General features: G+C 56.1%; 1 protein-coding gene across 1 annotated transcript in view; it reads left to right on the top strand.

The window, feature by feature from the left end:
• Window positions 1-18,693, top strand: part of CEP164 (centrosomal protein 164) — a 65,064-nt gene extending 46,371 nt beyond the window's left edge. The window contains exons 12-33 of the mRNA XM_077777895.1: window positions 83-172; window positions 392-559; window positions 3,041-3,178; window positions 5,731-5,949; window positions 9,320-9,439; window positions 9,521-9,737; window positions 10,587-10,640; window positions 10,876-10,989; window positions 11,315-11,663; window positions 12,215-12,228; window positions 12,389-12,472; window positions 12,612-12,680; window positions 12,977-13,152; window positions 13,429-13,555; window positions 13,814-13,878; window positions 14,349-14,556; window positions 15,345-15,452; window positions 15,987-16,101; window positions 16,199-16,504; window positions 17,332-17,398; window positions 17,980-18,102; window positions 18,260-18,693. Coding sequence (XP_077634021.1) covers window positions 83-172; window positions 392-559; window positions 3,041-3,178; window positions 5,731-5,949; window positions 9,320-9,439; window positions 9,521-9,737; window positions 10,587-10,640; window positions 10,876-10,989; window positions 11,315-11,663; window positions 12,215-12,228; window positions 12,389-12,472; window positions 12,612-12,680; window positions 12,977-13,152; window positions 13,429-13,555; window positions 13,814-13,878; window positions 14,349-14,556; window positions 15,345-15,452; window positions 15,987-16,101; window positions 16,199-16,504; window positions 17,332-17,398; window positions 17,980-18,102; window positions 18,260-18,353 — 3,025 coding nt within the window. The 3' untranslated portion in view covers window positions 18,354-18,693. The remainder of the gene's footprint in view (window positions 1-82; window positions 173-391; window positions 560-3,040; window positions 3,179-5,730; window positions 5,950-9,319; window positions 9,440-9,520; window positions 9,738-10,586; window positions 10,641-10,875; window positions 10,990-11,314; window positions 11,664-12,214; window positions 12,229-12,388; window positions 12,473-12,611; window positions 12,681-12,976; window positions 13,153-13,428; window positions 13,556-13,813; window positions 13,879-14,348; window positions 14,557-15,344; window positions 15,453-15,986; window positions 16,102-16,198; window positions 16,505-17,331; window positions 17,399-17,979; window positions 18,103-18,259) is intronic.
• The last annotated feature ends 8,214 nt before the right edge of the window (window positions 18,694-26,907 follow it).

Here is a 26,907-nt window from a genome sequence, read left to right as displayed (position 1 = left end):
CTCTGCAGTCTGACCATTCCAGCCTGGCCCCTCTCTTTCTCCCCGCTTTCCGCTCGGCTTGTCCGTCGCTGCCTGGCCTCAGTGATGGTGAACGCTGGGAGCAGACACACCCGCGAGGGGGCCCAGCTCGCGCCCCTGGGCCAAGCAGATGCGGTGCTGGCTCCCGGGAGGGGTGAGTCTAGCCCAGGCGAAGGGAGAGCTCAGTGGGGGGTTTCCCCTTCTTGCTTCTCTGGCTGTCTTGGCCTCTGTGGCTCCCCGTGGATGTGGGGACGCGGCCGGGGCCCTGCCTGGGAGGGGGGGTGCACCCAGGTGCGCATACCGCACCGGCCAGCCCTCTCCCTGCTCCCCAGACGGCGGGGCCTGACTCTGCTGCTCTGGCTGGTCTGACCAGGTTGTCTCCTCCTCTTGTGCCTGGGAGGTCGCTCCAGAGTCCCCTCTGCAGCCAGGCCACTGAAGAAGGGCCTCCGGAGGCCTCTGAGGGGCGGCCCGAGCAGAAGTGGGCCGAGGAGCCCGGGGAGGACTCTGCCGGCAGCCCCATCCCAGTCGGGTCCCTGAGGAGGTAAGGGGCCCTGGAAGCCTTCCAGGCGTGCAGTTGTGTGGGGAGGGGTGGGGGTGGGGGCGAGAGGGACTGGCAGGGGGGCCTGGAGAGGTGAGAAGCTGGGGAGGGTTTGCAGCCTAAGCAGCAACGTCATGTTTCCACTTAGGGTCCCATGTGAGCTGGAAAATGAGGAAATGTGCTCCTTCCTAGTCCTCAGTCTACAGCTAAAATTGGTGTGTCCTCCAGTTAGGGGCGCCTGGGAACTCTTGAACCAGGAAGCGTCTCTTAGACTGTCCCCCACACGGGCTGCGCCATGCCGGTGCCGGTCCCCACCTGCCAGTGCTCCCCGCCCCTCCCAGCAGTCACCCCGCTTCTGGTCCCTCAGCAAACCCAAGCAGAGCCCCGTTGTGTGCTGGGCCCTGGGGTGGGGGGGGCAGGTGCAGAGTCCTGGGCTTCCCTGAGGCCAGCTGAGAGGGCCTTCGTGCCCCAGCCCGGCCCAGAGCCTGGTGCCCCTTTGCCGGACCTTCTGTTCCCCTGCCGAGAGGAAGATGCTGGTGTCAGAGCACGTCCAGCTGGGATGAGTCACTGGGGGAAGCCGAGCAGCAGCGAGGTTCAGTCAGCAGCCCCCGCCGCCTCCCCCGCTGCGTGCCCAGCGGCTCCTTGGGCACCGTAACCGTGGTGGTCCACATGGGCCTGCCTCTGGTCCTCAGGGTCAACAGTGTGGGAAGGGGCGGGTGGGGGACAGTGAGGCCCGGATCAGGAACCTCAGCTGGGGCCACTTCCCCATCCTCATCACGGCCCTCTGACCTCGGATGGGCGCGCTGGGGGCCTCCTGCCTTCCTACTGCTTTTAACACAGTTGCTTCCTCAATGCTCTCAAGGGAGGAGACCCCAAGCCTGCCTGCCACCCCCGAGAGGGGCAGGGAACAGCGCTCCGGGGCCGAGGAGCCCGAGGAGGCGGCGGTGGCGGCCAGCCCTGCCGTGCCGGCCTCTCCAGAGGTGTAAGGGCCGCTGTTCGTGTCCTGTCCTCCCCTGTGTGTGCGTGGTGGGAGTGCCCACCACTGTCGGGTGGTCGGGAGGGGATGCTGTGGCCCCTGCCCAGGGGGACCAGGCGAGGGGAGATTGCACGTACCCCTCATTTGTTGTGTGGCCGCATTCACTGATCCGAGTGTGGGGTTGGCCAGGTCCCCGGGGCTCCTGGTCAGGGCCTGAGGTGTGGAGGCAGAGGGGCGGGGCCACCACCTGGGTTAGCAGGAACCCGGTAATGCTGTTTTCCCCTCTGCCTCGCACTATTTTTGCTTTCTGAGAAACATTTTATTGAGGTATTTCTATATCTGAAAGTACGTAAATCTGAACTGTCCAAGTCAATACACATTTACACAGATCAGATGTAGAACATTCCCGTCCCTTCAGGAAGTTTCCTCATGCCCCTTTCCTCTCAGTCCACCACCCCAGGTCATTGTTCTTCTGGCTTCCGTCCTGCAGATTCGTTTTTCCCATTCTCCAGCCTGCCGTAAATGGAGTTATGTGGTACCGGTATATGTGCTTTGGGCCTGGGTTCGAAGCACACCTCTGTTGTTACACTAGCACTTCTAAGACTTGGAGATCAGTGAGCTTTCCTCCTCCCGTTTCCCCTTCCCCTCCCACCCCTTTTACAGATGAGGAGACTGAGGTTCACAGTGAAGGGATCTGTCCAGCGTCACGGGGCTGGTCGGTGGCATAACTAGGACGAGGCTCTGGTCCCGGCAGCCGTAGACTTCCAACTCAGTGTGCCGCCGCTGCTCCTTTCCCTGCGTGGCGGAGAGGGGCCGGGGCTATACCGGTTCTCCCATCTGTGAACTGAGCGGTACAAAGGGTCATGAGTCCTTGGGATCCGGGCTGTTGTGTAGAGACCGTTTCACATACTGGTTGCTCAGGCAGCGTCACCGAGAGCTGGCAGCGCACGTGAGCTGATGGCTCTTGTCCTCGCCACAGCACCGCAGGGTGACGCAGGGAAGGGACAGCCCCATTTTTCAGGTGGTGACAGCTCTGACCCTGAGGAATCACCTGGCTTTCCCAAGTATCCTTGGGGGCTGAGGACAGGAGGCAAGTGTGGTTCAGAGACAGGACCCTCTGGGCGGAGGTCAGAGGGCGTCTTCCTGGCGCCTCCGGGAGGGAAGCTGGGCAGCCAGGCTCCCCCCGTCTGTCTTGGCTAGTGAGTCCCCTTTCTTTGTGTTTCTCCTCCCAAACCAGCGAGGCCACCCCGGCTGCGCCTCAGAGACACGTTCCTTGACCACCAGTTTACACAGCACCCTTAGGAAACGTCTTCCCTTCCTTTGCTGAGTCTTTTCGGGCCCTGTAGCTTCCTTGTCGTTCGTCTTCACAGCTGCGTTTCTGTGTTTCTGTGGGGAGAGGCCCCGTGTCTGTCTCGTTTGTTTGTACCTACGGGGTTCTGACGTACGGAGGTGACTGAGTGACGACAGGCCAGCGCCGTTAAGGAAAGATTTATTACTTACATTTCCAGAGAGAAGAGGGCGCACCATGCCACGCCAGGCCACGTGGGGAATGACCAGGGTGTGTCAGGCGGCAGAAGAGGCGAGAAGGGAGAGAACGGCCTGGAGCCTTTGTCGGTGTTTCCGCGGGAAGGAATGGGCGAGGCAGGGTAAGTACCTTGAGTAGGACTGGACAGTTTGAAAGATTTGGGTGGGCTCCGGCTGTGGGGGTGGCCCCCCAGTGGCCTGGTGTGAGTTATGTAAGCAGATGCTTGCGGTCTGGCCTCCAAGGGGGATTGGTTGGTTTGCATATGAAAGACGGTCTTTCGTGTGTGTGTGTGTGTGTGTGTGTGTGTGTGTGTATTTCATGCGTATATATTATTTCATATATATGAAAGACATGTTCTTTCATATAGAGTTGGCTAGCCCTGGGAGGGCCAGTCTCTCTGCCAGCAAACTTTTAAAGGTGTCAAAACATCATCATCATCAAATAACACAAAATAAAATTTAAAAAACCCATGATTCATAGAGTCCGTCACCTTTCAAGATGTTGTCAAGCCGGCTCAGAAGGAGTTAGGGGCGGAGGGCGGGCCAGCAAGCGCTGTGTGGCCAGAAGGCCTGGTCTGGGGCACGGGGGTTGCCTTCCCTTGGCGAGCCCAGCCTCTTTCCTGAGGCTCTTGTAGAAAGGGGGGTGAATGAACGAAAGCCCGTGGCCGAGCGTGAGAGGGGACAGGATCTCCGTGCGGTCGTAGCAGACGCGCGGCTTTCCGAACGTTCCGGGTGCCACAGCCGCCCCCCTCCCCACTGCCTGCCCTCCTTGCTCCTTCCCTTCCTTGTCTCGCACTGACTTGGTGGCCAGCCTGACGTGATCGTGCCCGCACAGAGCCTCCCTCTTGGCCACCGACTGTCGGAAACTGGGTCTCACTGACGCTGACACCCGAGGAGCGGCCTAGAAACCAGACCTGCCTCTTCCCCTGGAGGCTCCATCCTTCCAGTCGTCTCCTCAGTCATTCAGGGCACCGTCGACTGCCTCGGCCCTACGCTGGGCGTTTCGGATCCTAGAGCTTTAAAACGGGGACACAGAGACAGAGAAGAAGCCCGCATGCCAGGTGTGCAGGCGCAGCCACCGGCATGTGGCCTGGGCACGCGCCTCCACGCCATCTGAGGCCCCATCTTTCCACAGCACCTGTCCCCAGGGCTCCATATAGCCACGCAGCCCACAGGGGTGAGAGACATTACAAAGGTACCATCTCAGGGAGAAAAGATGTTTCCAGCCAAGTCTGGAAATGAGTTGGAGGGTTGATGAGGCAGAGAGCTGGCGGGGGGAGGCTCTTCCTGAGAGCAGCGCTCTCAGAGGAGGTGGCGGCCACATCTCACATCCGTATCGTTGGGGCTGTGTTAGGGGGGTCTGGAGGAGAGCCGGGAACTAGAAGGGGGGGCCAAAGTGGGGTTCAGAGCGGAAGACACTCGAAGGCACAGCTCAAGGCCGTTTCCAATCTGAGTTACAATTTTAGGAGAGGGGGAGGGATAGAGCTTTTTGGTATTTCAGAGATGTCAGTAGCCTTTTATGTCTTCCTTCCCTCTCTGGTCTCGAGGGGCTGAAATGGAATTCCGAAGCCCTTGTTCCCTTCTGCTGTTCTAATCCAATCCCACCTGCTGCCTCCCATCTGCTGCAGTGAGGGGGCAGGGGGTGCTGCACCCCCCGCAGGGGCTGGCTCCCCACTGCAGCTCCTGCCTCAGTGCTTCCTGATGTGGACCATGCCTACACGCTGCTGCGGCCGTCGGGGCAGCAGTGCTTGTGAGGCGAGACCAGGAAGGGTGAGGCATTTAGGAAAGCTGCTCTCTGGGACGTGAAATACTTTTATTCTGTTGATGCTTTCATGGCCTTGAATGTTCTTGCGTGTCTGTCTGGGCATTTCCTTCAAGAACCAGAATACAAGCAACATAACCACCTTGTTACCTGATAGACTTCTGTTTAACCTTTATTCCTCATCTCACCACCCACCTTGTGCATCCGCGTCGGCTCTGAATTTCTTTTGCCCGTTTCCAAACCTTGGGTTAACTGCAAGCAGAGGTAAACGTGGCATCATGGAGGAGATGTGGAGCGTGGCGCTCCCGGTGCACTCTGGCCACACTCTTCGGCTTCGGGAGCAGCCCCCTAGGTGGCGCGGCACGGGATTTCCTGGTCCTGGACGCGCGTGGACTGCCGTGGGGCCCAGGGCCAGGAGGCAGGCTGTGGCCCCTCCTGCTGGCTCGTGAGCGTTGGCCTGCGTGCAGTTTGGGAGGCAGACAGCAGCCTCTGGGCGCGTCCCACGGTGCCTGCGTGAGCCTCAAGTAGCAGGCAGAGCCCTCGGGGGGGAGACAGACGCAGGGCTGGGAACCGTCCTGGGGGAGAGCCCATCAGGGACAGAGCTTTGGTCTTTCCCTCTTGCTGCCAGCCCTTGAGCCACTTCTTGAGGTTTTCACTTCGGGCTACAACCTACCGGGTCCACCGAGAGCCTGGTACGGGCCACCCCCCTGCCTGGACAGCCACAGCGAGGCTTGCCCTGTGAACTAACGCTGCCCGGGTCCTTGAGGGGCAGCCTTCCTGCCGGCCCTTGCGTGACCTGACTTGCCTGTGTGATTGCTGCCCCCCCCCCCATTAGGATTGCGTGTGTGTTCCGTGTCTGTATAAACGGTGGGATGCTAAAGCTAGCCAGGTGTTGTGCCTCCCCCTTGGTAGGCGATCCACAGAGCCCGCGGCTCCCCCAGAGCAGGCTTCGCCGAGGGCCCTGGAGGAGGCCGTGGCCCAGGAGCTGGAACAGGACCGGAGGCGGCTCCTGGAATCGAAGCGAGAGAAGACCCAGCAGCTCCGGGAGAAGCTGTGGCAGGAGGAGGAGGAGGAAGAGGAGGAGGAGGAGGAGGCCCTCCAGCTTCACCAGCGGAAAGAGAAGTCTCTCAGGTCCTGCCCCTGCCCTGATGCAAGCTGCCCGGGTCTCGCGGTGACGTGGGGAGGAAAGGACACCCTCCTCCCTCCCCCGAGACCCGTAGCACCGCCGACACTCCTCCTCGGTGGCCTGTGTGGAGGAATGGGCTCCCTGGTTCTTCTCTTTGAGAGGGAGGTGGGAGGCATGATAATAGTGGGAGAAGCTGACGGGCTTTTGAGAGATTACACGGGTCCATGTGCCTTGTATCTGCTAAGTGGTTTCATCCCGAGAGTGGATCTTGTGAGGTGCTGCCGTTGGCCCGGCCCCGTGTTATAGGATCTGCAGGGGAGGTGAAGAAACTGAGGCACAGAAGGGTTGTTGGACTTGTCCAAGGTATTGGAGTTAATAAGCAGTGAGCCGGGGGCGCCTGGGCGGCTCAGTCGGTTCAGCGTCTGACTCTCGATTTCTGCTCAGGTCACGATCCCAGCGTCGTGGGATTGAGCCCCACGTGGGGCTCCGTGCTGATCATGGAGCCTGCTTAAGATTCTTTCTCTCCCTCTGCCCCTCCCCCTCCCTCATGCTGTCTCCCTCTCTCTCAAATAAGTACGTAAATAAAAAATGCAGCAGAACCGAAGGACCCAGGCAGTTTGTCCCTGGGCCCTGTTTTCTTAACCAGTCCATCGCCCTGTCTCTCGGTCATCAGGGCCCTGTTAGGACCCAGCGAGGCTGGAAGCGACCACACGGTACGGGTGTGAGGTGCTTTTTACCAGGACCGGGAAGTTTCCATTTGGGTTCCTACCCTTTGTGTCACTGGCTGGGAGGCCTTAACAAGTAAGACACTTAGGGCCGGGCCGGATTGTGCAGATGAGATTGTGTGTATCTGCGTGTCACCAAGCTGGAGGCTGTTTTCATCAGAAAAGGCCGTCCAGGGCTGGCACAGCGGCTTCAGCGTCACCAGGTGCCTGCTGGTCCTTTAGTCTCACAGCCACCTGAGAGCTGGTTACTCTCAGGGTCCAGTGCGGCTGCTGCATCCCCCCATGGTGTCTGTGCCGCCGGCAGGGAGAGTAGGGCTAGAATACGAAACGGGTAACCTCCAGCTCATTCCGTCCCTTTTAAGGCGCTTTCTTGGAAGCTTCACCCAATAACCTCTGCTTATTCTTTTGAGGCGTTTTCCTGGAAATTGCACTCAATAATTTCTACTCCTATCTCATAGGTTACTTCTGGCTGCAAAGGAAACTGGGAAATGTAGTCTTTTGGGCCTCTTTACCTGACGGAATGAAATCAGGGCCCCTTTAGGACGGGAGCTTGGGAGAATGGCCACTGACAAGATTATCAGCAATCTACCATAGGCCCACGAGGGGACAGGTGCCACAGACAGGTGTTAACATAGTCTTCACTCACTCGGCAGTGTAGCTAAAGGGTGAATCTTTTCCTCTCGGACAGAACATCCCAAAGTGGCAGACTTATTTTTATAGCATAGATAACAAAGAGAGTATAAAATGTGTATGCTCAGAGAAACTAATAGAAAACCCAGCACCCAGCTACCCAGAGGGCTGGGGGCAACCTCTCTCATTAGCCCAGCACAGGATCTGCTGGCCCAGGGTCTATCCATCCTTCTGTCACCCCTCCTGGGTCCCCTGCTGGGCGGCATCCTCCTCTTCCAGCCAAATGGAAATTGGGGCAAGGGCCTGTCCAAACAGGGTAAGATTTAGCTCATCTTGACAGGCAGGGCCTAGGACAGAATCCTGGCTGTGTTTCCCTGCCGACCGTCTAGGCTTCTCCTCTCTTCCTGGCCACCCTGGGCCTGGCCGCCTGTGCTTTCCATCCCTCGCCAAACCCCCAGCTCCAGAGGGGCATCCTCTTAGGTTGTGGTGAAGACTCCACATGCCAAAAGTACCTGACTCAGGGCCTGAAACAGTAGTTGCTCAGTAAATAGCAGCTCCTGATCTTGAAATCTGTGGTCTCCGTGGCCGCCACAAAGTGATTTTTCTGTAGGCAGTGCCTTGTCAGACTCGCTACGAAATAGTTCATTGTGAGAACCCTGTTTCTGCTTACACGTTAGTCTTTCTGAGGGGTGGGGCTGCCTCTGCTGGGAAACTTCCACTTGGTAGAAATTTCTGGAAGCCAGAGCCGACCTTGTAGCAAATAACTTCTTGAATGAGAAAGCAGGCAGGAAGACAGGCAGGCTGACCCTTAGTTTTAGTCATAAAATGAAGAGATTGAATTTAGTTGTGAGATAAAGAGACAGTTGTAAAATGAAGGCCTTAACCTGTCCAGACCCTCCCCGCTCTGACATTCTGTGGTGCTACGTGTGAAATGGAGCCATGGGACAAAGAGGAAGGGTTTCTGGGGGGGATCTAGAAGGGAGGATTTTATTTAACTCGAATTTTCTATCAGGATGGAAGAGGGCAGTGATGTAGGTAAATTGAAATAGAAGACGACCCTAAGTCCTTTTTGGCTTTGGAATTCACTAGGAAGCTTTTCTAAGAAATTGTCTCCTGAACCGTGTTTCTCTTAGGCTCGAATTCCCTGAGTGGCCTGCACACAGCCCCCGGTCACGTGGGGGCTGCGTGGGCAGGGGGATGTCAGCCCAGAATGAAACGCTTATTGTCGTTTGTCTGTAAAAGATTGGCGCCTGCTTATAAGTTTGGGGCTGGGTGAGCTGTTCCAGTTTGGCAGACACGTACGGAGCACCTACTTCATGTCAGCTACTGCTGCTCAGTGCCTCAGATACTGCCGAGTGTACGGCCCGATTCTGCCTCTGGCGAAGCTCCCAGCCTTGTCTGGAAAACAGACCTACGAAAGATGGATTATGATGCATGGTATAGAGTGGTGAGGGACAAGGAAGGGCTTCCTCTACAGGGCGATGGGAACACAAGGGCTGATCAGTGAACTTGGAAGGAGTTGGAAACTTCTCGGAGAGGAGGGGCCTGGGTGTCGGTGGCAAATATGGGTTTGTCAGGTAGAAGAGGGGGTTCTGGGGAGAGGTGGCGGCCTGAACTCCCAGAGGCAGGGAGGAGCGTGGTGGGGTTGGGAGGCGGTGGCTGCTCTCCCGTGGCTGCAGCAGTGGGTCAGGGCAGTGAGGGGACCTGGCACCGGAGCCAGGCTGGCCTCGGACTGTGTCTGTCCTGGAGCGGATGCTGCACCGACGTGCGCTTCTAGGCAAGGGGGGGACTCTGGCAGAAGTGCTTTTCTGGGATCAAGCAGCCTGTCATCTGCTTCCTGCGGCAAAGAGCGGGTAGAGTTCACAGCCCTCTCTTTATCTAGGATGTATTACAGGGAGGCAGCAGGACCCGGATTTAGGAAACTTCGCAGACAAGCCGCGGCCTTGTGGAGGCTGGGAGTCAGGGCTTAGGGCTAGAAGAGCGGTTCCTCCAACAAGCTTGCCTTTCTTTCTCTCCCCAGTTCCCTGAAGGAGCCGCTGCGCCAAGCCACCAAGGAAGAGGAGACTCGGATGAGAGAGGAGGAAAGCCGGCTCCGGGCCCAGGCGCGGCCCAGCGCAGAGGCCGACGAGGGCCAGAGCAGGTAAGGGCACACCGCCAGCCTCCCGCCCCATGCGGTGCCCCCCGAGTGCCCAGGCCTGGCCCATGCCCTCTGTCTGCGCAGGGCCGAGCAGGAGGCTTCCCTGCAGAGGCTGAGAGAAGAGTTCGAGTCTCTCCAGAAGGCCGAGAGGGCCAGCTTGGAAGAGAGGAACAGACGGGTGCTGGAGCAGCTCAGGGAGGACATGGAGGCCTCGCAGAAGAGACAGCAGGCGGCCCTGAGTGCCGAGCAGGACAGGGCTCTGCAGCAGCTGAGGGAACAGCTGGAAGGGGAGAGGAAAGAAGTGAGCCCCTGGGCTGCCTGGGGAGAGGCCAAGTGCCGGGCTGGGCGTGGGGGGTGGGGAGCCAGGCACAGAGGAGGTGTTCAGACAGCAGGCGGGCTGTCTGGGGCCACCACCCTGTGTGGGCCTGGCTCTGCACGGCACAGGGGAGGGAACGGCGGGCGTCCAGGGCTCCATCCGGGGTCCGCAGTAGCTAGGCACGGTCAGTGACCGTGAAGAAGCTTGAGGGAAATGGCCCGTGGATTTGGGACAATTTCATGACTGAAAGAACCCAGACCAGACCAGGGGTTCTGAGACCAAGGTGCCCTGTCCCTGTCCCCGAGGGGCAGCTGTGATGAACTTTCATCTCTCCTCAGAGAGGTTGGCACACGTAGAGGAAGGTCTCCTTCGCCCTGACTCCCGGGCCTCCAGTCCTATCTGCCTCTAGATGAGAGGTGGAAGTAGGGAACGGTCAGGCCACGTGCACCTTCTTTGGGTGGCCGTGAACATCAGCTCTTAGACAAGGAGCCCTCGAGGTGGGGGGCGGTGTCCCTGTACTGTCCTGCGGGTGCTCAGGCACATCGCGCTGGGCCTCCAGCCCTCACTGCCTGGGGCAGGGGGATGGACGCAGTGACCCGAGGCTTACTGAAATGCCCCTCCACTCTGGCCTTTGTATTCCTGTTCGTTTGCTCGTTACAGACTTGAGGGGCTGAGTTATTTTGGGGCAAAAAAAGATGTGCCTGTGGTACCCCTTGGCCCTTGGGCTCAACGGGAATCAGGCACGGGCTTCCCAGCTCTTCCTCCCTCCGGGGTCGGTGCCCAGCCAGCCCCGCACTGCCCTGCATCCCTCACAAGCCCCTGGTTGTTCCTCAGGCGGTGGCGGAGCTGGAGCGGCTCTCTTCCTCGCGGGAGGCCAAGCACAGGGAGGTGAGAGGCAGCTGGCCCTGGCCTGCGAGGCGGAGCCTGGCGTCCCGCTCCCTGAGCGTGGGCTCACGGCCCCTTTGCGGCTGGTGGGCAGAACTCTACCCCGTGCCTGCCGTTAGGGCGGCAGTCTCTCTCCCCCGAAGCCCCGCGGGGATGGGCGCTGGGCCCCTGGGGAGTGAGCCCCTGAAGTCACTCTGTAGCACAGAGTGTCACGTCCCCTGTGCTGGGGCCTCCTCAGGTGCTCTCCACCCTCCAGAAGAAGCTGGAGGAGGCCCAGCTGCAGGAGAGCCTCAGTCGGTCAGAGCACAGGGCTCAGCAGAAGGCTCGCCAAGTGCTCGAGTATGAGCAAGAGGTAATGCCGGTTTGCCCCTTCGACTTTGTGTACACCTGTCCCGGGCTCTCCATCCCGGCCCACCGGGCCTGCTTTGCTCCGGCTGGCTCAGCTGGGGCTCGGACGTCTGGTGCCACTCTGGGTCTCAGTTCCCTTGAGGCTGGGTGCTTCCCCACCCCCGTGCCCCTGTACGTGTGTGGAGAAGGGGCGCTGGGTTATGGCATGTGCACGTCACGTGTCCTGCATGTGTGGTGTGTGGTTGTGGAGGTCGTGTGTGTGTGTGCACGTGCACTACGTGCTGGCCCACTCTCGGGCTGGTGTTGCATCCCTGCCGCCTGCCCTACAGCTCAGCAGCCTCCTGCGAGAGAAGCGCCAGGAGGTGGAGAGGGAACATGAGAGGAAGATGGACAAGATGAAGGAGGAGCACCAGCAGGTGGTGGCTGAGGCCAGAGAGCAGTATGAAGCCGAGGTGAATTTCCCTGGTGCACACATGTGGCATGCGCACTCACACACCTCCCCCCCGCCCCTCCCCCGCCGTGTCCTCGGCAGGTACCTGGGGGCCGGGGCACACGTGTGTGTGCACTCACACACACCCACGGTCCTAGGCAGCTGGCGGGGGGCCAGGGCACATGTGCGTGCGCACTCACACATGCACCCCGTGTCCTCGGCCGCTGGCTGGCCAGTGCACCGCAGAGGTAGTGTCGCAGGCCTGTCCTGCCTGTTCGCCTCACATCGGGCTGGCTGCGTCCCCTCCCGGATGCACTGTTCTCAGCCCCTTGCCGTGTGCTGACTCATTTCNTCCTGCCTGTTCGCCTCACATCGGGCTGGCTGCGTCCCCTCCCGGATGCACACTGTTCTCAGCCCCTTGCCGTGTGCTGACTCATTTTGTGCCCCCAGCGGCCCTGAGGAGGTGGGGACTATCGTCACCTCCAGTTTAGAACTGAGGGGACAGACTCAGGAGCGTAGTAAGCATCTTTCCCAAGTGCTCTGGGCCAGTAAGTGGAGGAGCTAAGATTCAAGCCCCAGCTGTCTGACTCCAAAGCCTGCAACTTTCACCACCCGGACGCCAGGCCATCAGGGTTAATGGAAACCNGGGCGGGGGGGCTGGGGGCCTCCCTCACTGGCAGTCCCCAAGCCAGGATATGTTTGCACCTTCATTCTCCGGGCCAGGGCACCTCCCCAGGGCTAGAGGAGGCCAGCCTCCGGGGGCCTGGGGGTTGACGCCTTTGCCTCTCCTTGCCCCCAGTGGGAAGAGACAAGGTGTGGTGCTTTCCTGGGGGCCTGCAAGGGCACATGGGGGGAGGCCGGACCCCAGCTTGGAGGGCTTGCTTGGAATCTGGGTCTGGAACTCTCTCCTGCACCCGCAGCTAATGCCTTGCGCTCTTTCCACACTTCCATCTTTCACTCTATTTTTGTGCAGGAAAGGAAACTCCAAGATTTAGAGGTGGAACTCGAAACCAGAACCAAAGAGGTCAAGGCCAGATTGGCTCAGCTGGATGTCCAGGTGAGAGAGCGGGAGTTGAGGACAGGATCTCCAGGTGCCCTTGACCTTGTAGCTCCCGGAGAAGAGCATGGTCCTCCTGCCCCTTAGACCTGGGGCCTGGAGATGGCCAAAGGGCCCCATGTCCTTCCCTCCCCTGCAGGAGGAGGCTGCCCGAGCAGAGAAGCAGCAGTTCCTTGAGATGCAGAGGCAGGTTGTGCTGGAGAGCGAGGTGTGTCTGCCTCTCTTGTCCTCCCTCATCTCTCCCCCGTTCCCTTCCCTTCCCTCTCACCCCACAACATTGCTCCTTGTGCTCACCTGACCTGTCTGGGTCATTAGGGGCCCGAACGACGTCGGCAGCATCCCACAGATAGCCCGGGGTCTGGGAGACTGTGGAGGGCAGACAGAGCCTGCACGCCTCCGGATGGTGGCCACGGCGACCACCCTCTCCCCTGCTCTCCTTGGGCTTCCCTGTCCTGCTTTGCGCCACGTGTCTCCAGGTGCTTCTCGCTTTTCTTCTGTCCCCAGGAAGCCACAGCCAACCGTCCCCACCTGGAGGAGGCCAAGGAGGAGCACACCCATCTTTTGGAGTCAAACCGACAGCTCCGAAGGATTCTCGATGAGCTCTGGGCCCGCAAGTTGGAGCTGGAGTCCCAGGTGGATGTGCTGCAGGCGCAGAGTGAGAGGCTGCAGAAACACATCAGGTGGGGTGAGCCCCGCCCTCGGCTGCTCCTGGGCCGAGCTGCTCATGGCCCAGTTAATAGGCAGGGGTGGAGCTGGCAGAGGGGCTTTGGCTGCATTTTGTAGGCTGTGAACAGCATGTGGGGGGTGGTGCCGTCCCTGGTTCTACCGGTCATGCCACAGCCCTGCCTCAGGGACTTGGAGGGAAGCGAAGTGATGGAGATGGACCTGCCGTCTCCCCGGGACCGGGGCTTGAAGCCCAGCCCCTCTCCCACCCCCAATCCCCTTTCCCATCACAGCGACCTGGAGGCTGAAGCTCAGAGGAAGCAGGACGTGTTGAAAGAGCTGGCAGCCAAGGAGAGCAGTGCCTCCCCGCGTTTTGAGGCAGATCTCCGCATCGAGGACCTGAGGAAATCCCTTGGGACCGTGAGCTTCTGTGCCTGGGGAGGGGCAGGGTAGCTGGGCTGGGGCTCGAGGAGGGGGCCTGGCTCTGCTCTCTATGCAGCCTTAGGGCCTTGTTATTCGTAGTCGCCCGTCTCCACCGGGCGAGTGATAACTGCATGAGCAGTACCCAGCCGCTGGCAGAGCCCTCTCTGTGTTTAGGCCCTTGGGAGAGGCTTCAGGGTCCCGTGAGCTGGCAGTGTGTCTAATACTCAGTGTGTCTTGTCTTCCATGTGTCCTTAGAACCTGACCAAAGACGTTTCCTCTCCTTTCCCCCAGAACGAGGAGACCGACTTGTCCTTGGACAGGTGAGTTCTGATAGCCTTATCCAGTTTGCATCCAGGATTTCCCGAAGGGGTGAGTGCCTGTATCACAGATCTGGGGTGACATGAAATGAGCCGGCTGTGGTCACTGGTGGGGCTTGGGTCCAGGGCCGTGGACCTGAGGACCCGAGGGAATCCCTTTGGCCAGCCAAGGTGGTGCCCCTGGGGCCACTGACACAGCATGCTGGGCTCTGCTGAGGATAGGGCTGATGGGAGTATCCGGCCACCTGCCTGGAGGCCCCCTCCCCTGCCATGCCTCTCAGAGGCCAGGTGAGAGGACTGAGCAGCGTGCTGCACACTGTAGGTGCTCGGGGGTGGGATCCACACCCCGCCAAGCCCGGCCTCGTCTGTGCTCGGGATGGACATCTACCAGGGAAGTGGCCTAGTGACCCAGAGCAGGGGGTCCTCGGGGCGGTCACTTCCCTTGCCAACCCCCCCACTGTGGCCTCCCGCAGCACCCGACACTACCTCTCCGCCGAGGGGCAAGCCCTCCGCAGCGCCAAGGAGTTCCTGATGCGGCAGACCCGCTCCATGCGGAGGCGGCAGACGGCTCTGAAGGCTGCCCGGGAGCACTGGCGCCAGGAGCTGGCCGGAGCGCAGGAGGCCGCCCAAGAGTCGCCGGGCACCGAGGCCCTGGAGGACGTGCGCAAGGACTTGGAGGAGGTCAGCGGGGAGGGGGCCCGCCAGTGCTGTGGGAGGCGGGGCCACATCCACCTGTGGTCATTCTGGGGACTCCACGACAGTGGCCACGTAGGCCCTGGGGTCACCGGCTGAGTCTTCCAGGGACGCAGGGCAGGTGATGCAGGGTGTCTGTTTCCGTGAGGATGAAAGCACCTTACCTGTGTGTCAACACGCACGTGCAGAACGCTTTCTCCGGTGGCCGTTAGCGCCTCATGATGACCATAGATGATGTGCAACGCAGTGGTGACTCATTTTCTAGGCGAGAATACAAGCAAGGTTTTTGAAACTTGATGTGTCCCATCACATTAAAGAGTCGGTTCATCAGTGAATCTTTGGAGCACCCTGAGCGGAAGACCGAATAGCTTCTCTGATAGCCTTGCAGTGGAGAGAGCAGCTTCGTTGTGACCATGTGTTGGGATCCCAGATCTCTGCCATCGGAGGGTCGTGGCAGAAGCTCGCTTAGCATCGTGTGGCTGTTCAGAGCTGGCGGGGGGGCCTGTTTCCCGGGGCATCTGTGTACAGCCCCCTGCCCCGTTCCTGCTCTTCTCAGTGCTGATGGGGCGGTTGGAGCACGGCTGTGACCTCTTGAGAATGTGTCAGGTCCCGGCACAGTGCTAAGCATGTGATGTGCTCTGTCTCCTTTCATTCTTACGACCTTATGAGAACTAGTATTTCTCTTAGATGAATTTGCAGGCAGCAACGGGCAGACGTGGGACTGCTGTATTTGCGCGCAGCACCACTTCCATCCTCTCCTTTGTCTCTGGCTGCAGGAGACCCGGCACCTGGATGAGATGAAGTCGGCTATGCGCAAGGGCCACGATTTGCTGAAGAGGAAAGAGGAGAAGCTGAGTCAGCTGGAGTCCTCTCTTCGGGAAGAGGTGCGGGCCCCGTGGCCACGGCTGCCTCCTTCCGTTCCTGGGATGTGGTTGGGCACTTTGGGCTCAGCTCATATGGTGAAAATGGCAGTGGCTTTGGCTTTGAGTCTGTTAAATAGATCTGTGCCAAGGGGTCCTGAGCAGACCCACAGCCTCTTGCTGTGGGTTCTTGAGAGAGGGACTGGCTCCTCCCCTCCCCCTGCCATGGTTCCTGAGGAAAAGTGTGCCCGGTTTTGGGCATGGGTGTACTTAGTGGCCTTGTCAACTTCTCCCTGGATGCCAGAGGTGTGGGTGAGCAGACCCTGTAAGGGAGAGTTTGCTGGGGAGAAGGGGCTGTGGTCCTGGCCGCCTGTGTTTCAGGCCACTGTGACCTTTTAGCCTCCATCTCCCTCTCCCTGTGATGCAAGACAGCCTATATGGTGTGCCTTTCCCGGAACCGAGGGCCCCAGAGAGCCCCTAAACCCCAACACGTTGCGAGAGCAACAGGTGGAATGCACCAGGCAGGGGTCAGCCCTAACTGGTGCTTGTATCTCTCAGGCCTCAGATGAGGACATTCTGAGAGGCGCCCCGACCAAGAAGGTGGTGACTTTTGACCTCAGCGACACTGAAGACATGAGCAGTGCAAGTTCTGAATCCTACCCCCTGCCTCACTGTGAGTGGTGGCATCAGCTGGGGTGGGAGGGGGCGGCAGTCAGGTGCCCCAGGGCCTGTGGCTGTCCGGGCCCTGAAGTCGAGTCCCTGCCTTTCAGTCCACCTGACCACAAGTGCCGCCTCCTCCAAGATCTACTACTTGAGCAGCTCCCTGCAGCGGATCAGCAGCCAGCTGAATGGGGTCCTCCGCGTGCTGGGTGCTCTCAACCCCCCACCACCGTTCCTTGCTGCCCCGCCCCACACCCCCCGGAGCACCGCCCGGGCTGGGCTCTCAGCCCAGCCACCGCGTCCACCCTCGTCCACCCTGTGGGCCTGGGACCCTGGGCTGAGCCCCAGGCTCTCCGCCTCCGTGGCTCAAACAGTGGATGACTTTCTGGTGCAGAAGTGGCACAAGTATTTTCCAAGTAAGCCTGCCTCCCTCCCTCCTCTGCCTGCCCCTTGCCTCCCCAGCTTTGGCACGGGCCATCTGTCATGGCTGGGGGGTCATGAGGATTTACTGGAGTTTGGGCTGATTGGAGCTTTTAAAAAGTTTATTTTTGAGAGACACACAGAGGTGAGTGGGGGAGGGGTAGAGAGAGGGGAAGAATCAGAAGCAGTCTCCAGGCTCTGAGCCGGCTGCGAGGCTCGAACTCACGAACTGTGAGATCGTGACCTGAGCCGAAGTCAGACTTTTAACTGACTGAGTCACCCAGGCGCCTGGAGCCTTTCTGATGGGATCCAGAGCTCGGCAGAACCTAAGAGGTCCTGCTTGTCATCGCTATGATAGATACCATCTTGTGCACTGTATGAGGGGCCAGGCAGGAGTCCTTCCAATAATCCTCTGAGTCAGTATTAGTTTATCCCCACTTTACAGATGAGAAAACTGACTCAGAGGTGAAGGTATATGCTCCAGGGTACCCAGGGAGTAAGTAACACTGGGTCTTGACCCTGTGTTCTTCAAGAATCTGCTCCTCGTACCTAGGCCTCCACCTGATCTCTTGGTCCTGCTGAAGAGTGAGAAAAGCCATCCAAACAGTTGTTTTGGGGAAAAAGATATCTATCTTTTCCCTTGTCTTCACCCAAATAGAAAAGTAGATTAAGTTTTCGAACTAAATAGGACAATTGCTGTCCGTCATTGGTCTCTCACCAGCAACCACTGAAACTTGCCCTGTTCTTGTGGGTTTGTGGGAGGTGGCCTGCTGGGGCTGGGCTCCCCTGCCTGTTTCTGAATGATTTCCTCCCACGTTTCCAGCCAAAGTCCCATTCCTCAGCACCGGCCCGGCTCCGCTGGAGAACAGACTGGGGTATGTGTCCGCCAGGTAAGCCTCCTGCAGGGGGAGAACTCTGCGCCTGTCGCCCGGGTCTCAGCCTCGCCTGGCAGCATAGCTGCAGGGAGAAATCAGCCCCTGTTGGGACCCTGCTTCTTCCCCAGGCCCCTCCTGCCCTTGAGTGGGGCTTTTGTCTTTGCTGTGAGCTTGTTGTGTGCTGCACAGGCTCCTTTCTTCCCTCAGCCCTGCTGAGCAACATCTGGCCTGAGAGGGGCACCCAGTGGGAGAGACAGATGGGCAATTATTTAAACCTGTTGTTAACTTCCCATTCATCTTCTTCCTTGCCAAGTGTATCCTCCGTGCCCCCAACCATAAGCACCCTCATTTCCCCTTTGGCCCACTTGGAGCTGATGCTGGGTGGGCATTTGAGTCGGCAGGTGTCAGGAGCGTCCACCCAGGGGAAGAGCTCACCACCATCTCTTTGGGGACCTGATGCTCATCCTCCCAGCAAAGGAAGCTTTGAGCTGCTAAAGCAACCCCGAGCAGGCCGAGGCTGGTGTGCGGAGGGGGGAGGGGAGACGTGCTGGCCTGGGGCCAGTCGGCTGTTTCACACAGCCCTTCCCTCTCCCCAGCCAGCAGCTGCGCCTCCTGCAGCCGTCCCATCCCCACATCCCCGAGGTGGGCGGCACTGACTTTCAGGGCATGATCGAGGCTAACCGGAAGTGGCTAGAACAGTACAAGAAGGACCCCAAGTCGTATCCTTTGGCTGGTCCCTGAGCCTTGGTCCGTTCCTGCTGTGGCTCCGGGGCTCGTGTTTGTGCCCTGGGGGGTCCAAGGACCACCCATGTGGCCTCTGGCCCTTCCCTGGATGCGCTTAGCTGACTGAGGAGTTTTCCTTCACCTCATGGCCAGACCTCTCTTCTCTTCAGTACCCAGGCCAGCAGCTACTTCCAGCTTCCAGCAGCTGGGCCTGGATGGGAATAGGCTGGACCTGTATCACTACTGAGGCCCGAGCCTCTCCTGCACCCGGCCCAAGTGCCTGAGGAGCTGCCTGCACTCTCTTCCTCCTGAGAAAGCAGCGTCCTGCCCCCCTCAGAGGAGCCACGGCTGGGTGGAAAGGATGGTACGACCGCTCCCCGTGAGCTGCTCCCCGAGTCCATACCTCTCAGGCTGCGAAGTGTGGGTGTCTGGGAGCTCCTGCGTGGACGAGGCAACGCTGGTGTGGGGCATCGGCGCCACGGGCACCTGCAGAGGAGGAGGAGGTATCAGGGTTGCTGCCTTCCAAGGGCCTCCCCTTGGATCCACAAGGCACTGAGTGCTGGGACCCCTGTGGTTATGTGGGTGTGGCCCTTNGGCTCTAATACCTCAGCACCAGAGAGATCAGACCTCTTTTTTTTTTTTTAATGTCTCCTTTCTTGAGCACTTGGTCTCTCCTTTTGACTGTCTCAGGATCAGGCGCAGAGCCCTGCCAGAGGTTGCTGGAAGCTACCACCCCCCCCCACCCCCAAACTCGACTGTTGGTCCTCCTTCTGCTGGCACAGGACTGCTCCCTTCCCTCAAGCTCCTCCCCGCTAGAGGCTCAGGGTGACAAGCACACAACTTTCAGGAAGCCACCAAGCCCTAGGAAAAGCCGGATGGCTTCTGGACCGCCCTGGGGAGAGTTGTGGGTGCTTGTTCCCACCCCTACGCCTCCTCCTCAGGGGCTAGGCCGCACCTGGCACTGGCAGGGAGGACTCTGAGCTCCCTGCAGTCCGCGCTTCCCAGCAGAGGACACGTACTCTGACATCTGTCCCGCTGTTGAGATCAAATGCCCCTGTGTTTGTCTTGAAAGCCTCGAAGTAGCCCTTGGCCCCTATCCTACATAGACACCAAGTCTCTGGCAGCGCTCACTCATGCGTCAGGGACGAAGACACTGTGTACTCCTCCCCCGTACGTTATAGGCATCAGTCTGCCGTGGGGAGAAGAGTCCATTTTGTTATTAGGTCATCCTGTGTGCTTTTGGGCTAGCTCCCGTGTTATAACCAACTCTGGTGGCAAGCCTGTATTTTCTACATCAATTAAATCTCTGCAGGTCCATTTGCTACAAGGCAGTTGTGTGAATGTGTCTCCTCTTTGAAGGCCTTTGCCTCCTTCCTCTTAAAGAATGAAGGAAGGAAGAAGTAATCTCCACAGACGCCTCCTAGGTGTCGGATTTGGTCACAAGACACCCGTCATCTAGGTGTACAGACAAGCCTGAGGTCCTGAATAAATGGCTGAGGCCCCTACAAAGCCAGAGCCCCCGCACCCCATCTCTGTGCCCTCAGAGCTCCCTGTCCTGCTGCGTCGGGAAGCCTCGGGAAGTGCTGATGTTCCCCATCTCTCCCCTCGACCCCTCCCTGCTCTGCCACCTACCAGCTGGAGGCTCACTGTACCATTTCCCAACGGCCACTTGGCCTTGGTTTCCCCATGCAGACAAATGAAAACTAAGCCCCCTGAAGTCCTAAGCTGGCAGAGCTGGGTGGGTTTTGTTTTCTGCTCCAGTGGTGTGAGCAGCCTACATAGTTTTGGACGTGTAGCAACAGAATTGCTGGGAGAACCAATTGAGAGTCTGTGTTTCATGGATTTGCATGAGAAAACCAGCTGAAAGAGGAAACAGCCTCCCCTGTGTCCTCGCTGCTCTGATGAAGGGACCGAGGAAAGATGCTAACATTTGTTAAGTACTTTCTATGTGCAAGTGCTTTTCAAGTATTCTCTCTTTTAACCCTCTTCACCCATGAAGTTGGTATTTATAGATGGGGAGCTTTAGGCTCAGAGAGGTTAAATGACTATAGCTGAAGCTTGCCCAGGATTTGAACCCAGACAGACATGTCTCTGAAAGCAGAGCTGTGTGGAGCCTGCTCCCTTAAATCAGCACCTTGTGGCCTCCTAACTCACAGGACACTGCTGGCCAGCTGGGTCTGAAGACCGGAGTCCCAGGAGGGAGTGGCTTCTAGCTGGGTGGGGGAAAGCCCCCTGGGCCAAGGAGTGCACAGGGACTTTCTTAGACGACTCCAAAACTGTCCCATGTCTCCCTGTAGAGATCTAGACTCTAGCTGGGTCGTCTCAAATCAGAGACCTCTATAACTCAACAGAACCTCGTAGATGACGGTTCAGCCACTCACGTTTTACAGTGGCAGAAACAGCCTAGAGAGATCATGTGAGTTACCCAAAGTTACAGTCAATAAGGGACCTGAACCGGAGTCCTGACTCCCAGCCTGGGGCTTCAGGAAAGAGTGTTTTTAAAGGGATATGTATTTTGAATATGCTTTATGTTCACAGGGCTCAGTATTCAAAAGATGTGAATGTCGGGCCATCCCTGGGCCAGGCTTGGCCTCGAAAATTCCTTCTGGAGATTATATGCAAATACAAGAAAAGAAGGGGCAGTGTATTGGTTTTCTTCCTTTTACTGGTGGGGTAGAGGTCATTCCTAACCTAGGATCAGACAGTCTCCTAAAGCTCTTTTGTGAGATGTTCACTCAGTATTTTCTTAAGAGAGCAATGTTGGGAATAGTAGTCTGCCTGCTGTGAAAACGTCACACCGAATGGCAGCACTGGGAGCGGGGAAATAACCCTGGCCTCAGGACACCTGGCTTCACCCTTGGCTCTGACACCCACAAGCTCTGTGACCTGAAAAAACCCTTTCTAGGTCTGTGTCTTCCCTGGTTAAAACCTCAAAGCCTGAACCCACGTTGTAGGGATGCAGCAGGTGACATCCTCGGGTGGGGAGCTGCTCTTACCCACAGGGAGGCTGGAAGCCTCCAGTGGCCTAAAGGAGGCTCCAGTGGGGAGAGGGACTGATGCGGGTTTCTGGTCCCACCACCAGCTGGTTTTTTTTTTTTTTGGGGGGGGGGCGGGTCCTGAGGAGGTGAGGATTAACACATGGCACCCCCGCTATCACCAGTGTCCTGAAGACTTGTAAAGTCCCTTTGTTCCTCCTTTCCCCTCGCGTCTCCTACCTCCCCCACGGAATTTGCCAGCTCTAGCAGATAGGTTACACAGGGCACCCAACAAAGGGCAGTAGGACACCGCCTGCCATGGTGGGGGCGAGGGATGCCCGCCCTGGGGAGGTAGGAAGCAGGACAGTGTGAGAAGTTCCACTCTCACGATTAAAAGCAGAGAGGGCATTGGGGCACCTGGGTGGCTTAGTCGGTTAAGCGTCCGACTTTCGCTTAGGTCATGGTCTCGTGGTTTGTGGGTTCGAGCCCCGCGTCGGGCTCTGTGCTGACTGCCAGCTCAGAGCCTGGAGCCTGTTTCGGTCTGTGACTCCCTCTCTCTCTGACCCTCCCCTGCTCACGCTCTCTCTCTCTCTCTCTCTCCTAGAAATCAATAAAAATATTTTTTAAAAAAAAAGGGCAGGAGTCAAACAAAGTTCCCATTTCGTTTTCTCTGTGCCTCACTTTTCATGTCTGTAGAACGGGATGAATAGTAGGACCTCTCCCCTAGAGTGGTTGGAAGGGGTAAGGAAGTTAATCCGTATAAAGTCCTCAAAACCGTGTTTACCACGTAGTAAGAGCAATAACGTCACCAAGATGGCAACATGGGTCATTCCTGACTTCGCTCCCCTTCGAAAGAACCAGTAACAACTATTCGTGAACAAGACACCACGGAGAGAACCTCAGGACACGGGGCTGAGGCTGAAGCACCGCCTGCGGCATAGAGACCGAGGCAGACAGCACTGGAAGAGAAACCGCCCCTTCCCCAGGCCCGCATAGCCCTGCACAGAGAGGTCCCCTTGGGCCCATGGTTCCTCCTGAGGGAAGGGAGTTCAGGGTAGACATCCAGCTTCCCCAGCATCGTGGGTCACTTTGTGGGAGCCTCTGCTGTGGTTTCAGCCCGAGGGGATTGAGGGGAATCTGCAACGTAAGCGGGAAGGGACTTCCAACAACCAGCACTTGGATCCGGGCCAACTAAGTTCGTGCTTGGAGGGCCCAGGGATGGTCTCAAGCAGTGGCTTTTCTCCTCTGCAAAACTAAGGGGTGCGTTCTGACCAGGGAACGAGGCGGGGCGCAGGTCTACCTGATCCACGTCCTCAGAGGAGGAGTTCGTAGGCTCTGCAGCCGGGGCTGCCCGTACCCAGGCAACAGCGCCGGGTCACAGCCCCACCAACGGCGGACTGTGGCTCCCAGCCCCTCCGGACCAGAAAGCCGGTTTGGGGAAGTTTGAGAGTTGCCTGAAGGGGGCCCTCCAAGTCCCGCTGAGGCAGGAGAACCGAGTCACAGCCCCGCTTGTTCTGGAGCATGGCCCTCGCCACATCTGACAGGAAGGGCTGGTGAGAACATCTAGAATCTGATGCCTAACCCAGCAACACTTGAGCCAGGAGGCGAGTGTGCAGAACTGGGCACACTCAGAGTAAAGCCAGGGCCCCTGTTGGCCCGGGGAAGCTGGGGCATGGGTCAACTTCAGCCAAGACCACAGAGAGCCTTATGGCCTTGGAGCTGCTTTTCCCACTGCGCCTCAGCAGCGAGACTGATTCATAGTCCCACTTATAGCTGACTACAGCCTCAGCCCCTGACCAAGGAGCCTTACCGCCACACAGAGGAAGCTGCATGATCCACCCGGCAGCTCTGTGGACAGTGGCACTTGAACAGAAAGGGTAGCCCGTGGCTTTCGCTGTCTACAGAGCACACCTGGTGGATTTGTCTGATCAGAATATTCAGTGCACACTCTTGCCTGATTTGGGTCTCCAGACCATGAGCCATGCAGACCCTGGGTTCTGTCTTGCTGCTCAGCCAGGGCAGAAAGCTAATTCATAGCCTCACCTACTACTGCTAAGTATAGTACCCAGTTCTAGTAGGCCTGACCAGAGAATTCAGGCAACCATGGAGCTCACTCTACGGCCTCACTTGGGCAGGGGAGCAAGCCAGCAGGCCTATCCAGCTGTTTTCAGCCAGTGGAGTACCCACCGCCCTTGACCTCAGAGCTTAAACAGTTGCCTTGTCCAAAAATAGACCCTAAGAGCAGACTTCACATGGCGAAGTCATTACCAGCAGACCTGTACAGAACCCTAAACTGAGTTGACTAGTGAAATGCTGTCTCTGCCAAATAAACCTGCAAAGTGTGGAAGAGGAGACCACTTACTCAAATGCAGTACCAACATAAGGAATCAAGGATCATGAAAAATCAGACAAATGTGATACCACTAAAGGAAGCTAAATAAAGCTTAACTTACTCTATAGAAATGGAGATCTAAGCACTGTCAAAGAATTCAGAAGAATCCTTTGAAGTAGTTTAATGATCTATAAGAACACACAAATAAAACTAGGAAAACAATTCGTGAACAAAACAAGAAGTTCAACAAAGAAACATAAACCCTCAGACCCAAACAGAAATCCTAGAGCTGAAAAAATACAATAACCGCACTGAAGAATTCAGTTAAAGCTTCCAAAGTGGACCCAACCAGGCAGAAGAAAGAATCAGCGACCTGGAGGGTAGGACGTTTGAAATTATCCAGAGGAGCAAAAAGAAAAAAGAATGAAAAAAATGAAGAAAACCTGTGGGACTTATTAGGATACAATGAAAAGACACAATATTCACATTACGGCATTTCCAGAAGAAGAGAAAGGTCCAGAAACTGTATTTAAAGCAATAATGGCTGAAAAGTTCTTAAACATGGGAAAAGAAATAGACCTCCAGATCCAAAAGGTCCAGAGGATGCCAAATAAGAACCCAAACAGAGCTACCCTGAGACACATTATAAATCACTAAAAGCGAAACCCAGAATTTTAAAAACAACAAGGTATATATAAGTGGCCCTCCATGGGATTTTTGGCAGATTTCGCAACAGAACATTTTCAGGCCAGAAGAGAACTGGATGGTATATTCAAAACATTGAAAGGAAAAATCTGTGAACCCAAAAGACTATACCCAATGAAGCTGTTCTTCACAAATCAAGTAGGGGTAAAGCCTTTCTCACACAAATGTTGAGGTAACTCACTACCAATAGACTTGCCTTACAGGTGGAAATAAAAGGACACTAATATCAAAAACATAAGGCAGTGTAAAATTCAGTGATAGTGGCAAATATGTAGTCAAAGTTAGATTCTATAATATGATAATGGTGGTGAATAATTCACTTACAACTAGGGTTTAAAAGTTAACAATGGAGTTCTGGTCTAAGATGGCAGTGCTGGAAGATGGCAATGCTGGAAGATCCTGAACTCACCTCCTCCATGGACACACCAAATCCACACCTATTTATAGAGCATTTCCTTTGGAAGAAGAACCGAGGGCTGATTAAATAGCTTGCACAACAAACGAGAGAGGCCATATAGGAATGGCAATAGAGAAGGAGACACAGTTATAAAAGGAGGCCCCAACCCCTGTGCTGTGAGCTGCAGTGGGAGGGATAGGACTGAAGGACCTGCAGCAGATTCATCTGCCCTGGGGCATAGAAGAAAAAAAACCCACAGTTTTAAGGGGCAACTAGAATAAAGGAACCACCCCCTAGGACCCTGCCAAATGGCTGGCGAGCTGTTAGACCTCTCCCTGGGTGGGGAGGGGCTTGTGAGCACCACTGTCTACATTCCCTCTCAATCTTGACAGCATGAATGGGAGCAAGATCTGAGCACCCTAGCTGGCCTGCCAAGCACCAGGGCCCTGGCCCACACTAGCCCCAGCCATTCCACCAAGGTGGCCCCAGTGCACCACACACCAGCACACCTCTGATCAGTGCTCACTACAGCTCTAACCATTGCACCAAAGTTACATACGCACAAAGCACCCCAGAACACTCCAGGCCTGTAGCATTTCAGCACCAGTTGCCCTGCCAGGTCACCATCTGTGCTGAGCAGCTCGGACATCCTGCCTTGTACTCACTTTCAGCTTCAGCTGACCTCCCAGGGTCCCCTCTCTGCAGGGAGCTCCAGAACCTCCCTGGCTTGCACCTACTTCAACTACAGTTGTCCGGTCAGGGCTCTTCTTGCACAGCTATGCCCACTTCAGCTCTGGTCATCCCACCAGTGCAGTCTCAGCACAAGTGTCCCAGGATCCCCAGCCTATACTGGCCACAATGCCAGCCAGCCAAAGTCACCGTGCACACAGTCTACACAGGGATGGCCATACACAGGACCATTCCTTCAAGCTTAGAAGTGGCCGTTCCACCTAATTCAGAAAGAAAAACAGAAAAGCAAAATGAAGAGAGAGGAATATGCTCCACATGGAAGAATAAGACAAAACCTCAGAAAAAACGTTAATGAAACAGATAAGCAATGTGCCTAATAAGGAGTTTAAGGTAATGATCAAAAAGATGCAAAAAAAAAAAAAAAAAAGAACCAATCAGAGTGTTGAAGAATACAATCACAGAAATGAAAAGTACACTAGGGGGAAACCAAGGTTAGATTAGTGGAGATACAAGACAGGATCAGTGATCTGGAAGACAGGATAATGGAAAGCATCCAAGTTGAACAGCACAAAGAAAAAAATTTAATGAGGATAGGTTAAGGGATGTCTTAGACAACATCAGGCAAACAAACATTTGCATTATCAGGGTCTCAGAGAAAGAGAGAAAAAGGCAGAACACTTATTTGAAGAGAGAACAACTGAAAACTTCCCTAGCCTGGGGAAGGAAGCAGACATCCAAGTTGAGGAAGAACAGAGTTGTAGACAAGATGAACCCAAAGAGGTCCATACTATGAAATATATAATTAAGATTTCAAAGGTTAAAGGTGAAGAATTTTAAAACAAGAGAGAAACAAAAAGGTACATGCAAGGGAACCCTCATCAGGCCATCAGCTGATTTTACAGCACAAATTTTGCAGGTCAGAAGGTAGTGGCATGATATATTCAAAGCACTGAAAGGAAAAGACTTACAACCAAGAATACTTAGTAAGATTATCATTCAGAACTGAAGGAAAGATACTTTTCCAGACAAAAGTTAAAGGATTTCATCATCACTAAACTGGCCTTACAAGAACTATTAGAGGGATTTCTTTAACTAGAAAAGACCATAATTAGAAGAAAATTATGAATTAAATGATGTAAAATATGATAACATATAAAATGTAGAGGGATGAATAAACTTTTTTTAGAATGTGTTCAAATTTAAGTGACCATCAACTTAATACAGACTACTGTATACGTAGGATGATATATGTGCACATCATGGTAATGACAAAATGAAAAACTATAATAGTCACACACTAAATAGAAAGGAATTCAAGGATAATATTAAAGAAAAATCATCAATTACAAGGAAAGAGCAAGAGAAGAAAGGAACAGAACAAAACTACACAACAAGAAGCAATGACCAAGATGACAGTAAGTACATACCTATCAATAATTATTTTTTATTTAAAAGATTTTATTTTTAAGTAATCTCTACACCCAACGTGGGGCCTAAACCCACAACCCCCAGATCAAGCGTTGCGTGCTTCACCAGCCAAGCCAGCCAGGTGCCCCAATAATTAAATGTAAATGGTCAAACTGTTCCAATCAAAAGACATAGGGTGGCAGAATGGATTTTAAAAAACAAGTCCCATATATATGCTGCCTACAACCATTTCAGATCCAAAGACATGTTCAGACTCAGAGCAAAAGGATGGAAA

Source organism: Crocuta crocuta, unplaced genomic scaffold, assembly GCF_008692635.1.
Source record: "Crocuta crocuta isolate KB4526 unplaced genomic scaffold, BGI_CrCroc_1.0 scaffold271, whole genome shotgun sequence".
NCBI lineage: Eukaryota > Metazoa > Chordata > Mammalia > Carnivora > Hyaenidae > Crocuta > Crocuta crocuta.
The sequence above is the reverse complement of the archived record's forward strand: the minus strand, read 5'-3'. Positions and strand labels throughout refer to the sequence as shown.